This window comes from Micrasema longulum, unplaced genomic scaffold (genome assembly GCF_059751315.1).
Source record: "Micrasema longulum isolate JH-2025_06_02 unplaced genomic scaffold, ASM5975131v1 h1tg001216l, whole genome shotgun sequence".
NCBI lineage: Eukaryota > Metazoa > Arthropoda > Insecta > Trichoptera > Brachycentridae > Micrasema > Micrasema longulum.
Genome location: NW_028278403.1, coordinates 48,802 through 65,012, shown reverse-complemented (window position 1 = coordinate 65,012; position 16,211 = coordinate 48,802). Strand labels below are relative to the sequence as shown.

At 32.5% G+C, this 16,211-nt stretch overlaps 1 protein-coding gene across 1 annotated transcript in view; it reads right to left on the bottom strand.

Moving 5' to 3' along the window:
* Nucleotides 1–16,211, bottom strand: part of LOC148276455 (uncharacterized) — a gene marked incomplete at its 3' end in the record, with an annotated part of 265,755 nt that overhangs the window by 233,865 nt on the left and 15,679 nt on the right. Inside the window, exon 2 of the mRNA XM_088234232.1 lies at nt 9,580–9,952. Within this exon, the coding sequence (XP_088090358.1) occupies nt 9,580–9,810 (231 nt within the window). The remainder of the gene's footprint in view (nt 1–9,579; nt 9,953–16,211) is intronic.

Here is a 16,211-nt window from a genome sequence, read left to right as displayed (position 1 = left end):
TAGATTACCAAAGCCGGATCACGGACGAAAAAAAAAAGATTTACTCAACATGATCGAGTATATGTCTTCTGAAGAACACAAAAATTTCTACAAAAATCTTTTCTAGTAGAGAGTTATGATAGATATATTTTTCCATTGATTAATAATTATTATTTTTAATTTACATACCTACATTATAAACGATGTATTTTTTTGTTCAAAATTATTAGTTTTACGCATCCTTGAATTAAAAATCAGACATTTTAATGGATGTTGGTGATAGGCCCTATTTTATGTTTTTACGCTAGGCACTTAGGCCTGACTAATGAAATAGCAGTTGGTCTTAAGGCCTTCTCAATTACTTTGTTATTTTATACCCTTTTAAAATAATATTTTACTATATAATTTTCACTAAACTTATTTCTTACACATTTGTACACATTTTAAAGAATTAAAAAATATATGCTGTATACCAAAAAAACTGAGTTTATCTTTAAACCCTTGTAACTTTTTTTCACTTTTCTGGTGCTTAGGCCCAATTTTATTACAGGTCTTCATATATTAAGCCAAATATGTTAGTATTATATTTTTTTGTAAAAGGCAGATTAGCGGTTTATTTTAATAAAATAAAATACAATAAAATGGTAGTAAATGGAGAATAATTATTTTTGTAAATACTATATCCACAAATGTATCAAAATTTTTACAGAATAATATAAAATGTGCTTTTTACACAAATAACAATATTGTTAAACTATTGCTTAGTAATAAAAAGAAACCTAGTTTATTAAATAATTCAGGTGTTAATCAATTAAAATGAAATTCTTGTCCTTCAGTTTATGTAGGAAGAACAATTTTGATATTTTGATAGAACATATGAGGTGTCTTTGCAATACTAATTTCTCCGAGCTCGCAAACCAATTGAAATCAGGACTTTAATTAAAATACAGGAGTTCAAACCTTACATACAAATAATAATGGTTTAAAAGTAACTAATATGGAAATATTCCACATTAGGTAAGCTTTAAAAAATAATGTTCCTTTGATCACGAATCAAACAACCTTTTAAATATAGTCCTTTATACGATGGTTCACTGTAATAGTCACCCTAAACCTATTTAGCTCGACCCCTCCCTCAATCCTCTCTACCTTTTTAAAACTATTTCTCAAACAACAAATAATATTTTCATATTTTAATCAGTGCATGTTTGTTCTAATCAGTGCACCTGCTTATTAAAATGCATGTCATGTTGGTTTTATATTAATGTGCAACAATTATGGTGAAGGTGTATAGTAGGTTTTGCATGTTGGTGTAATTGGTGTCCTGACGAAGAGACGGGTACGTCTCGAAACCGGTAAACAGAAAAGTTAATAAGTGGTTATATACAAATAATTAATAACATTTAGTATTTCAAATAAAAAAATATTTTAATAATATGTATGTATATGGTAAAAATTATTTCTGTATGAATTTTCAAAAACATTTTTTTTGTGTCAAGCACAGCTTCTTGTTGCATTTTGAACACAATATCATAGTTTCATCAAAACCATACATATCAAAATAATTATCTGTTGACATAACTTATCATTATTTGTTCATACATTTACTTAATAAAATCAATAAAAAAATATTCTTTGTTTAATTGAGTTCATTGATAGGATAAGTAGGCGACAGATAAGTGGTTTTAATTAATGTATCGTATTATAGATAATATCGTATTATTATATGGGAAAAAACATTTATAAAGAAAAAAAAACTATTTTAAAATTATAATATACATCTTTTCTTTTTGTGCCATATCAGGTCTGCCATCTGTCCTTCAGGAACTTCTTAATAAAATTGACGAAGCTGGTAGAGTAATGATCTTGAACATCAATGTGGCCAAAACAAAGATGATAGTGTTTAGCCGAAACCTTCACAATAATGCTGTATTGCGAATAAATGGTCAAACAATAGAGAGAGTGACAAACTTTAAATACCTCGGCAGTCAAATCACTTCTGATCTGGATCCGGATACGGAAATTAGATGCAGAATAGAAATAGCACGATCAGCATTCAATGGCATGAAATCATTCTTCTGCAGTGATAGTCTTAATTTAAAACTGAGACAGAGGATGGTCAAGTGCTATGTGTGGTCAATACTTCTCTACGGGGTTGAAACATGGACTCTCAAGGTGAACTCCATAATATACATATATTTTATTATTTATATATTTATTAATTTACTTATTTATTTATTTATTTATTTATGAATGTATTTATTTGTTTATTAGTTAATAATCCATTTTTACAAGTTATATAGATGAATATTACAATTTAAGAATAGTAAAAAACATTGAAAAATAATAAAAGAAGCATCGAAAAACATAAAGGACATTAAAACAAAATCTAGACTAATAATATGTTGTTGTTTGCCCTACTTAATATTAAAAGTAGTGAAAATATATCAATATTACTGTTTAAATTTTTTTATGATATAAACATAGTCTAATTTTTCGTGGGAAACATTTCTATGGGCTGATTTCTGGAAGTGTAAAATACATGTCTGTATTTATATGTGTATATAAATATATATAAAACATGTAAAAGCCTTAAATGCGTTTAAATAAATAAATAAAATAAGTAAATAAATCAAATAATCCGAATACACTGAAAGAGATCAGTTTGTGTGTTCCCAATAATTATACTAGAGCAAGATCTCATGCACCGTTTTACACACCCTAAAGCCGTGAAAATGCAAGTCAAAATTCACCCATTAATAGGGAAATTCTCTTGCTAAATTCGGCTTCTGCGGATAATATGGATCTATTTTACTGTACATATCGGCAGCTAAGCAGCTATTTGCTTTCTATTCATTAGCTTCTAACTTCAGTCTGCATAACGTAATGAATTAAACAGCCCGTAAAGTAATACAGACTACAATTTGTCAAATAAATAAATACAATTTTCTTAATACATTTTACTTTAAAAAATAAACGGTTTGCGATAACAACAAACAAAGGCGTAGTTATGCATTATTTTTAATAGTAATAAAGTCGAGAAGTTTTCAATGATCTTCTTGCATGTGAAGACAATCTTTTAGAGATGTGACTTCCTTGTATATTTTTGTGTCATCAGCAAATATTTTATATTCGGAAAATTTAAAGATGTTTTCCTTATCATTAATATAAAGGATATGCAATAATGGGGCCCATATGAAATGCAGTTTTAGGATCCTGCGGGGGAAGATTTTTGAATCATAGTTTTGTTAGCAAGCAATTTCTGAATTACATCGACCTGTACTGGTCGATTAACTAGAGCTGTCGCGTTCGGAAAACTTACACAAAAGCATTCAAAATCTACAAGATGGTTGATTTTAAAAAGGTTATATTAAATTTCAACCTAATGTGCCTTTTTTCTTTGAAATCCGTATTTGATAAGAGAGTTATGTGTATGAAAAAAAATACATTAGCTTAAGAAAATGTAATATATTAATTTATTTTTACGCAAGTACATTTTATATTTGTAATAATAATTTGGGTTCATAATTTTTGACGAACTAAATCATAAAAAGGTTAGTTTTCTGCCGCCATTATTGGCAGATTTTTTTCGGGAGCTACATGTTATTAAATAAATATAGTAAAATTTCTTAACAGATTTTTTTTTTGCTCTAATACAAAGGGGATTTTTAAAAAAACATCGAAAATTTTACTTAAATTGAATATAAAAGTTTTTTAAATCAATATTCTGTACATTAAAAATGTGATCAATATGTTTCTTTTTCGGGTGATACCGTGTGTGTTGGATTTGTTTCGACGTTTTGGCTACCATTGCAGGAGCCATCTTCAGGGTAAACCAACTCAGTTATTTTTCTGGTGCTGCTGTTTGCTGCAAATTAAGAAATGCCGTTTTTGTGATTGACACCTTTTTCCGGAGGTGATTAATACAGTTTTTTAATGAAAGTGGTCTGGCTGTTTTTAGCAGATGACCTTAATGTACCCGATAACATCAATATCTCATTTTTCAAAATTGTGGACTGGGTGCTTTCTGCATAACTACGTTCAATTATACGAATGAAAGTGAGGCAAAAACCACAATAATATCTGTTTTAGTGTATAAGAAAGAACACGAGAATAGAACTTATAACAAGGAAGACAGACACGCTGTTCTGTGGCCGGTGTTTGTGCGAAAAGTACAAAACAAAAGAAGAAAATCGTTTAATTAGTCGGTTAATGGCAGTAAGCGGGAGTGCACGCTAGTTATAGGACCAGTGTAATTATGATTTTAAATTTATTTTGCTATAAAAGGCCTAAAATATATTATGCTTTTTTTTAATTATAGAAAAGGAATTATTTAACGGTATGTCTCTATGTTTTTTTTTAAATATCTAAGCTTCAGAATATTCTGTCTTTTGTGTTACATCATCGCGTGTAAAAGAATTTTGTAGTCCAGCCTTTTCCTGGTCTTGTCCCTTTCCCCTTCTCTATGATTACCGAATGGAGCTTCTCGCTACTATCCGTGGCCCTGTTATAGGTCCTGTCGGATATACAGATCTGGTGGCTTCTAAAAAGAATTTCAAGGCTTTTAAAAAGTTTTGTAATCATTTCGGCGAATTGATCATGTCCAATCAATTTAATCCCAGTCAGTGAAGAATTCACTTCCCTCTCTTCTCAATCCAATGAATTACATATTATGTACTTCTGGATTACTTTCTTTCAGCACAAAGATGCTAAGGCTACCAGATTTCAGAGAGCTCCTTCGGGCAGCTTTTCTCGTTTGACAACGAGCAAATTTTCCGTGTATGTGGGCACCGCCAAGGAGACTTATGTCCTCAGATGCGGTGTGCGGTATGTGGTGGGTAAGCAAGTCCAGCCTTTTAAGAGGTAAACATGAGTAAATTATCAAAAAGTAATATTACGGATTATTGGTGCGCAGTATATCAGAAAATGCAAAAATTATTACGCTACTTTACTCGCATATCTATAATCTCCGGATTTGTACCGAGGACTGCCAATAGATAAGATATTGATACAAATATACAAATAATATTATATTGATACAGCGATATCAAAGTGCACCTGTCCCTCCATATTTGAATCAAATTGGTTTCTTTATTTATGGAGGAAAACGTTTGTTATTCTTTTATATTAATAATATTATGTTTGATTTTAGTTGATATCGTCTGAAATAGATTGGTTTACAGCACAGCTCTGCATTTCCTCTGCCATTCCGGTCTGTATTGTCAGGCCCTCTTTAGCTCTTCGCTTAATTCCTTGTATAAACTAATAAACAATAAAAATTATTCCTCTTATCTACTTGACAGACTTCCATTCCGTGTGCCATCTAGACCGACAAGACAAATTCTGTTGTTTCGCACTGACATCGCGTAACTATTTAAAACATTCTACAATATCTAGAATACGCGAGCAATATTACTATAGATTTGTAGGGTCTATAGTCACACGTGTTTAATTAGTTCACCTGAAGTGACTAATGACCGACGATGCAATGTCATCATTTTCTATCGAACCCAATACAATTTGTACTACAAATCTAGCAATATTGCACATAAAGACGGGATCGTCGCACTGCAGTACATTCACATCGTCCTTACAATGAAGAAATGAACTACAAAGGAATATGGTATATAAAGAGACCACAGGACGCAGCCAACATCAGTCAGTTCAGTTCACGTCAGACCAGCTCGACGACATCACACAATTCCAGCAAGTAGTTCAAGTGCAGTTACTTCAACCCATCATCGCCGCTACGCTCGTGCTACACAACCAAGTTCGGTATCTTATTCGCCATGTAATAAATAAACATCAAACAGCAATCTCGTGTCTTCTCTGTCAATCTCTAACTGGGGTAGGAACTCCAACTAACACCCAGCAACTACTTTAGCCTACAGATTTACCGAGATTGATATTTTTCATGACAATGGACGTAAATTTAAGTCAAAAGCCGTATTAATATTGAGATAAGCGTATATTTAATAAATTATCATTATACATCTTCTTCATTTGAGTATGGTGATTATCCGTGGCTCTCTCTTGGGCATGCTTGGGACCAACAGTTTGCAACTTAGAAGGGGTGGGTTCACACTGGCCCATTTTTCCAGGCTAAACAGGTTTAATAGAAAACAGCCATTTTAAAGAGTATCAATAGGGTTTTTTCACAAGTCGGGAAAAACTCTAAAAATATCATATTTATTTTGCGCGAATTTTTACAATTCTAATGAGATAACTATCAATGTTTAACGTATCAGCTTGTGTAGATTATTATTTCGGGTTAAAAATAAACACATACAAAACGGCTCCTAGTTGGCATCATGTCATTTTGACGTCACGCGTTACTGAGCTTCTAATAAACATTGCGTATAAGTTTGACGCCAAAACGTCATACGTGCCGTTTTTCCCATAGAGCGCATAACGCCCTTTTTTAGGTAATTCAAAATATGCATATTTTAAAACATTGTAGAAAATTTATCCGACGTTCCACGAAAAAAAAATAATACGGCTATCATCGTAATTTTTTGCCTATTGAAAATCCGTAAAGACCCTATTTGTATGTTCCTGGTGGTTATCTCCGACAGCATCAGAACAGACTGATTTACCTCCCGGCTTCCAGAACCAACCTGCCTATGGATAGGCCGATTGGAAGAGCAGTCAGGCTGCTGAACATAATCACTTTGGAGATCGACATCTTTCACATCAGTGAAACTATGTTTAAGAGGCAAATACTCTTGCTATTCGAGAGTATTACACCTCAATAATGTCGAACCATTGCTCAAGGGTTTCTGGTTTGATATTGTGTCCCAATATAACGCCTTAAATATTTTGTTATTTTTAATACTATTTTGGTCAAATATCCACTTACGTAATCCACTTATATGGTTAAATGTACATTTTGCCGTTTTGCAGGGCGAAGTCGATCATGCCACATACAAGAGAACACGAAAAGAGATTTTCAGGAAAACGTTAAAACAAAATTACGAGAAGTCATGGCAGGAAAAATGGGTATTAACAATACTACCAAAATTTTGCAGTTCCGTAAACAACATTAAATTATCAATATTTAAAAATAAAAAAAAACAGCAAATCGTATGGGGAATAACAAGCTCAGTCTACTGAATATGAGAGTTAGTATTATAGTAGCTGGTCTAGTTAAATGTAGTGAGTGGGTATTTCCTTTAACAAGATTTTCCTTATTCTTGGTGTTGCAATTGTCAAACGTAGTACCTAGCTGCTAACAATCATTTCACTGTGACTAGATTATTTTGTTGTAGTTAATAACCTTTAAATAAGCCATACTACATACATGATTATGGGATTTATCTTTTGGTGACTTACCAGTTGTATGCATAAGTATTTTCCGATTTCACTAAGAGATGGCGCCACCGAACAGTACGCAGTGTATGAATTCGACACTACGTCAGTTTGTTTGTCTAACATTATCCTACAAACACACACAAGTTGAGTCCGCCGAAAAATAGCGTCTGTGTTGTATCCGTCAGTGATCATGTCGACGTTTGTGCCTGAAAAAGAATATTTGCGGCACGCATTGCTTTTCTTATTTAATCAAAAGAAAATGGCTGTGGAAAGTCTTTGTTTGTCGGTAGAAACATATGGTGGACACGCTTCATTGATCAAAACACGTGAGACATGGTTACGACAATTTAAACGTAGTGATTTCAATGTGACAGACAGTGCGCGCTCTGGTAGACCACAAAAGTGCGAAGACAAGCAATTGCAGGCGTTACTGGATGATGATCCAACTCAAACTTAAAATCAATCAGCAAAAGCATTCAATGTGTCATAAGAAACAATCAGCAAGCGTGTACGAGCAATGAGGAAGATCAATGAACTCGGTAAATGGGTCCCACACGATTTGAATGAACGGCAAATGGAAAATCGCAAAGCCACTTGTAAAATGCTGCTTCAACGCTACGAAAGAAAATCATTTCAAGCCTCAATGATATTCATTTTATTTATTCAGATATGTCAGACTTTCATCTAATACAATTTATAGTAATAATATTCATGTTTTTCTTATATTGATCTTTCGGAAATTAAATTCATTTGAACATTTTTCATTAAAAAAAATAAACAAATACAAAAATAAATATCTTTTGAATTATTCAATTTTAGTTTTTACACCCTGTTAAGCGGTTAACGTCGTATTTTCCAAGAAAACTCGAAGGTAACAAAATCACCTTATTCACGGTGGTAAAATTAAGGCTAAAATTTTCTATAACTGAAAAACAATCGAATAATTCAACGGGTATAATTTATTTATTTTTTAAATTTTTATTTAAGCATTTAACAGGTTTAAAGAAAGGAAAACCATGTATCGACTCCACCTCGCATTAGTCTTGCAACGTTAAAAAATACATCATTAAAATCGAAATGTTATATCTTTAGCCACAGACATAACATGCTTTTATTTTGATTTGTTTGATAAATAAGAAAGAGAAGGAATAAAAAATAAGTACTAATTATTAATTTTCCGTTTCACAATACTTAGATTATATTCAAAATAACTGTAATTTGGTATGCGATAATGTTGATTTTATTATTAATTTTATTTATTAATTCACTATATAATTCATAACTATTTATTAATTGACATTAATTAAAGACCTACATATGTAGAGTTGGGACGAATAATAAAGTACAACTTATATAAAATACGTGCAAAGGTTTTCACGGTCACTGTTATCAATATGTTTCTTTTTGGGGCGATACCGTGTGTTGGATTTGTTCCGACGTTTCGGCTACCATTGCAGGAGCCATCTTCGGGGTAAACTGTGTATTTTATACAATGACTTGATCAATGACTCACACACTTGCAATGATTTCACCTGAAATATAGAGCAACGACCGATGAAGCAAGTCATCATTTTATATTGAATACAAAACTAAATGTTGTGCAAAACTGACAGTATTGCACATAAAACATCCATCTTGATGAGACATGAAAATCAAAGAGACGTGGCCTATAAAGAGACCACAGGGTGTGGTAACGTCAGGCAGCCCAAGCAAGTCAGCTCAACGCAGTCACCCAGTTCCAGAATGCAGTTTAAGTGCAGCCAGTTCAACTCATCATAGCTATTACTCTCCTGTTTCGAAAAAGGTTCATATATTTATTCGACCTCGTGGTGTAATGATCAGCGCGTTTGCCTACCATGCAAGAGGTCTCGGGTTCGACTCCCGACATGGTTGATAAAAAATATTTATTTAAAAGGGTGTTTTCACACTTGAATATTTCATAATCCCTGGACTGGTATCTGAACCGTAAGACTGATCATCTTACCTTCATGTTACAAAATTGATCGAGATTCGCTGCAATTGGTGTACTAATCCAGAACCCTATGTACCATTAGGTGCGGAAAAGGAATGATAATAAATGCACTTTGGAACACCAACATCGTATTCAGTCAATCTTCAACTGGGGTTGGAGCTCCAACCAACAACAGCCAGCAAAATCCTAAATGCGTTTTTAAAGTCGTTGCTTTTACTTTGTTCCAAGTGACAGAATTCATCGAAACGGCAGTGCACAGATGTATACAGAACACTACAAAGAAAAATAACATAAACAAGAAAGTAGCAAATACGTACCTCTGATGAGTCCACAGGATAGGTGAAACTTTCACAAATTAAGGAAAAAACTACAAACGGTAAAATTAAAGTTAACGAAACACTACGTAAATAATTGAACTTCAAATATTTACACTCTTTCTTTCGTTTTTTATTGAATTTCCTTTTTAGCACGTTTTTCACAGTTCTATAAAATAACATAATTGGCTCTTCCACTAGTTGTTTTAAGATATTTAACTTTAAAAGCTCCATGGTTGTTTTCTTGACTTATTCGTTTGTCTACTTGGGTTTTCAATTTGTTGCTAACTACGTTCATCTTTTATGATGCTGCCATTGTTGTCTGAAGATTTTGTGTATTTGATAAGCCTCTCCCTCTGAGCAACATCGCTCCTTCCTGGAATCAAACATATTAAATTAGTTTATTTTAATATTATGTATTTACTGAATATAATCTAAACCATTTAAATACTTTTGAATAGTCGAAATTATTTTACTTATCAATATGTTTATGAATTAATTTAAGTTTTTTTTTTACCTATTAACAACCGAGTGTTTAAACACTGCGCTAATAAAATTGTTTTAAATAGAAATGTACATTGTACATATTACTATAAATAAGGATAAAAAATGTGTCAACATATTGTTGATTCGACTAACTGGTAAGTATAAAAATATATTTTCAGACGCCTCGCATTTCCTAGTTGGGGAAATAGTTCAGCCAGATGAACCTCACCCACCAATAAAGTTTTCAGCTCTTTTACTTCTTAAAAGTCAACAGATGGAAGATTTGAGAAAATGTGGATGTTTAAACATAAGCGGAATGTTGTATGTTACACAGTGTGTAAAGTGGCCACTCGGACCAGCTGATGATAGATCATAACTCTTGTAAATGCCTAGACTTCCATATTCCCTTCTCAAAAATGTTTGACTGTTAACAAGTGTAAATTAACAGAAGGCGCCATATTGAAATATATAAAGACGTTAAGTTTGTCATGTGAGGCAGCCTGGCGCCAATAATCTTACAATATAACAACGCTCGTCCACACAACTTGGCCGGGTGATTTTTGGTGGAACAGGATCAACCTAATGGTTGAGAGGTAGGAGCAGGTCGTAAACATCAACGGCTAATATTTGATTGATTAATTTATTGTTATTATGATTGTTTTTGTTTAAATAAAGCTCTTTAAAAAAGGCGCTTCGAGCTTATTCCTTAACCTAAATATATGATTCTGAAGCTTAAGAATTGTTCTTTTTGCCCGATCTTGCTTTTTATTTTTGGTCGTGTTCTACAAGCATGTGTACATTACTCTTTAGCCTTCCCTCGTAAATTTGTATTGTCCACAACATGATAATTAATTAATTAAGTTAAAAGTATCGCCCAATACATATCTGATTTCTACATATTTTTCAGCCTTGACCCGATAATTCTAAATCGATTTAGAATGTACTGAATTTTCCTGTTTCACGCCATGGGGCTTATCCTACAAATTAAGACGGATTAGTATCAAAACAAGGACAGAGAATCGTTAACATCTAGGATAATTTAGACATCTAGGATTTTGAAATATTTATGACCTGCCATTGGCCAGCTTATGCCATCAATTACAAAATGCATAGCTCTAAGAAATGAATCTTTTAAAACTAACATACTCGTATGTTTATTACATTTTAGATAAGGTAATATGGAGATCTAGGCGTTTACAAATTTAATGACCCGTAGCTGGCTTGTTTAAGTGGACATTTTACACGCTGTAATAGCATTCACCATTCTGCCTTTGTTTAAACATCCGTATGCCTTCAATTCTTCCACCTGTTGATTTTTGTGAAGTTAAAAATCTGACAACTTTATTGTTCTATTAAAAAGTTATTTCCTCCTATTTAAAAAGTTATTTTTTCTGTGTCCAAGTAGATGACGAATACAGTTCTGCTTGTAAAATAAAACCACAACTCTGAACGGCTGTTTTCGACCTAATAGCTGTTCTCAGGTAAAAATCCTAATTAAGGTGAATCGAGTGAAGATAAGTCCGCATCGTTGAGTAGTGATCGTCGTGTTCGCCTACCATTCTTGAAGTCCTGGATCCGGTATATTTATTTTAACGTCTTTGATAGAGGATAAGAGATGATTCCACACTCGAATCGCATGGAGAGTGTATAAGAAAAATTTAGACACATTCAAAGATTTTCCATTTTAGTTCATAAAGTTTTTAAAATATTTATTTACTTACATAATTACGTTTGTATACACTTTGTAATATGTACATGTTTTTAATTCAACGTAGTAAAATTTATCACTAGAATTTCTTATCAAAAGAATTGAGTTTACAATAAGATAAAAAAATATGATAAAATAATCAACTTACGTTTCACGTGCCTAATATTTAAAACATAGGTGTGTGTAAGCACAACCTTTTTATGGTTTTCGAAGAATTTTTTTTAAATTGGTATTCTTTCGTTTGCAAAAGTCACATAATTTTTGGTTGCGCCACATGTACTATGTTGATTGAACATGTTACATATTTACTAGGTTGCTATGTTAAACTCAATTGCTATCTACTTAGCCCTAATGAAAATGTTGTAATTATCCTACTGTGGGTACAATCTTTTTCTCTCCGGCCCAATAAGAATTGAACTGAACTGTCGACCAATGCCTATGTGATTAGATATTCCCAGCGCAATCGCTGACAATTTATTTTAGCGATCAATAACTCATTACAATCTACTGTGTCGTGTGAATGAATATCAAGAAACTGACAAGTGCCGATCTAGCCACAAGATCAGAGAGAGCCTGCCGCGATAGAAATTTGAACAATAAGGTGCCAAGAAAGGTGGGTAATTGCATTCATTTGTATTAAGGCTCGGTGGCAAAGTAAATTGAGTAAAATGACACAAAGCAACGTCGAAATCCCGCAAACCAGCAAAAACGCAATATTCGAGCGTCCATCTGCTATTTGGTGAGTGGTGCGATTAGTTTTAATAATGTCATTTGAATCTTTAGAAACAACTGTGTGTGACAGTATTTAAGTAGTACATATTTCTGCATGATTTTTTAATTAAACAAAATATCAAAAAAGAGGCAAGCTCTTTTTTTATTATTTATTTATTTACCTTTTTGCACATAATGTTATTTGTACATTGGCGGGCTTATTGCCAAATGGCAATTTCTTCCAACCAACCGATAAAATATTTTTTTTTTTTTTATAATTCAAGTTACAGAACATATTCAGTAGAAAAAAAAATTAATAAGCTAAAGATATATTAAAATAGAAATAAACGTAATTAATTACCTTAAATCAAAACTATTACTCAATAGGAAAAGGGAAAAAAAGAGGAAAGAGGAAAGAGGAAAGAGGAAAGAGGAAAGAGGAAAGAGGAAAGAGGAAAGAGGAAAGAGGAAAGAGGAAAGAGGAAAGAGGAAAGAGGAAAGAGGAAAGAGGAAAGAGGAAAGAGGAAAGAGGAAAGAGGAAAGAGGAAAGAGGAAAGAGGAAAGAGGAAAGAGGAAAGAGGAAAGAGGAAAGAGGAAAGAGGAAAGAGGAAAGAGGAAAGAGGAAAGAGGAAAGAGGAAAGAGGAAAGAGGAAAGAGGAAAGAGGAAAGAGGAAAGAGGAAAGAGGAAAGAGGAAAGAGGAAAGAGGAAAGAGGAAAGAGGAAAGAGGAAAGAGGAAAGAGGAAAGAGGAAAGAGGAAAGAGGAAAGAGGAAAGAGGAAAGAGGAAAGAGGAAAGAGAAAAGAGAAAAGAGGAAAGGAGGAAAGGAGGAAAGATTAAGGAAGAGAAAGGAGAGGAAGAGAGCTCTTATGCTTGGTGTGGTATTATCTATAGTATTATCTCTTAAAAAACTGTGTTAAATGAACCCTTTGCGCACAGTGATGTAACATTGATATTTGAAATTTGAAATCATTCAATCATTCATTCAAAATCATTCAGATATTTGAAAAAAAATGAAGACATGAAGACACTGTTTAATCATTCCTTTTCCATAATTAATGCACATAAACATATAATTTAGCCCTGTTATAGCAAAATTTATTAAAAATCATAAATACGCCGCTCATATTGCGTCCCCCAGCACTGTCATCAACTGACTGAAGACTGAATCTGAATCAACACCCGCCAAAGAACAGTGTCTCTGTCTTTCTTGTTATGAGTTTTACCTTCATGCTCTTTCTTATACAGATCTGTTGCTGAATTAGCGGACATTCATTCTTCGCGTAGCAAGGATAAATATTTTTTATACCCAGCATAGTTATACAAATTTTACTTTCCAAATACGGTGTGAAAATTTTAAGATTACAAAATTTACGAGTTATTAATTTTAAAAAATAAGAGAGATATATCAAGTCTTGTGACCGATATTGACTAGTGTGACATCACAACACAAGAGTTATAATATACAAAATACAAATAGGGTGTGTTTGTCTGTATATTTGTCGGTCACAGCATTTCCTCCGAAACGCCAAATCGCAGCGACGTAAAATTTAGACACGTCATTTAAGGTAAAATTTCCAGGTCAACTGCTATATTTTCGAGTCAAACTTGCCTCGACTTCTACTCGATTTAGAAACAATTTATTTAAACGGTAAGTCGTTGAGGCGTGAAATTTGGAACGAATATGTAAAACACTCTTTCTAGATTAACCGCGCTGTTTTTTAATCAAGATTTTCTCGGCTGCCGTCGTTATTATTTATTTCTATTATAAAATTTAACTTTTTAACGGTCAGTCATAGCGACGTGAAATTTAGAACCAGCCTTTAAAATGCAATAATTAGATTGACGGTACTATTTTTCAGCCAAGATTTTTCCGGCCATCCTTTCCGACAAATTAACTAACATAACTTTCTAACGGTTAGTAATAAAGACGTGAAATTTAGAATGTTCATGTTTTTACCCTGCTCGGTACAAATTTATTTATTTTTAACTGTAGATTGTAGGCTGAAATTTAAAATCAACACTTGAAATGATTTTTTTATATTTTTGAAATAAATAAAAATATTTCCTCTTTCAGATCTGAATAAATTTCTGTGGATATACATCATATTTTGTAGATATTCTGTAAATTACATATCCGCGTTAATAAATCTTTAATTTTGTGTTTATTTGAGACTTACTTTTATCAGACTACAGCCTTAAATACGAAGCTGAGTTTTGTAGATTTGCAATATTCGCTCGCATCTAACGATGTTTTTTTTTACATGTGAAATACATGCGAGCTTTATTTAAGGCGCGTGCGTCAATTTCGGGGTGAATAGAGGCTTATTACATTCCCAGAACACAAGTAGAACGTACCTTGGTAGATTTATAAAGCAAAGCAACAGGTATAATTAGGGATGAAAATGTTCAAAAGTAAAAAATTCGACCTATGAAAGGCATTCTCACAATAAAAAATTCACGGTTCTTTATAATAAAATATTTCATCTGTTTTCTGTGATTAAAATTATGCCGTTTTGTGTAGAATGTCCACCACGTGGTATTGTGGTAAACGCGTTTGCCGTTACTAATAATAATTGTGATCTCATAATTTACTCAAATATTTCAATTTAGCTAGTCGTAAATAACCGTATGTGAAATCTGGAACTCAGTTATAGTAAAGCAATGTTTGACATCGGGTCTTTGATCCGTAAAACTACTAGTAATGACTTAGGACTGAGGATATAGAGATTTTGGTGTTATGTATGTTTTCTCTGAATTTTTTTGTTTTTTTAAGACTAAAAAAGCACACATAATGATAAAACTGTAATTATTTTTTAATATTATTATTAAATACATAATTAAATGCCTTAGAACAGGGAAGCTATCCCTAGTTAGGCAGTTTAGATGAACCAACAGCAAAAATAAAAAAAAATGTAAGTTTACTTTTACTACTTAATTAATTTGGTGTATAAATAATTACTTGTAAATTGCTGTAATAAATATGTAAAAAATAAATAAATATAAATAAAAATAAATGCATATTACTCGTATGTTGTGTAGTGGAGTCTGTTTCGTGTGGTTCTGATAATTGTATAGAATTATTATTTACCAAATATTTTGTTGCAAGGTAGCGCGTATAAAACAAACGATTTTAACTTGCGTATTTTGTCTGGAGTTCTATTTACAACTTAATCGACATATAATTAAATAAAATATGACGAATGAATACCGTACAATATTGTTTTAACCTATCCGTGGAAATTGGAACAATTATAGCTGAGAAAGCACGTCGGTTTGAAGGCAACCGGAATCAATGGTGGTCGGCGAGTGTCTGTCTTAGGTTTCCGGTCGTTAGTGCCGTGTTGCGTCTCTGTGTTGGCAAGCCTGGCACCTGGAGTTTGATGTGTCCAGTGTTGCAAGGGCCCACTTAAGTATCTCAGAAAAGGTTATGCCTAGAGAGAAAGCCGTTTTACATTTTTTTAAAAGCCTAAATGTTTTTAAGGGGAAATCCATAGTACATATATTATTTTTTTATTAATTTATTTCACAGTTTTAAAATGTACAGAGGATCTTTGTTTCAGGTCCCGACTAGCTTGTGTTTAGGCAGGACCTTCATTTTTAATTAAATGATGCGTAAATAATCTAAATCATTACTAATAATATCGAAAAATAAAAAATAAAAAATAAATACAAAATAGAAAACTTGTCGATACTAATAAAAATTGAAGCATATTAACTAGAAAATATACCA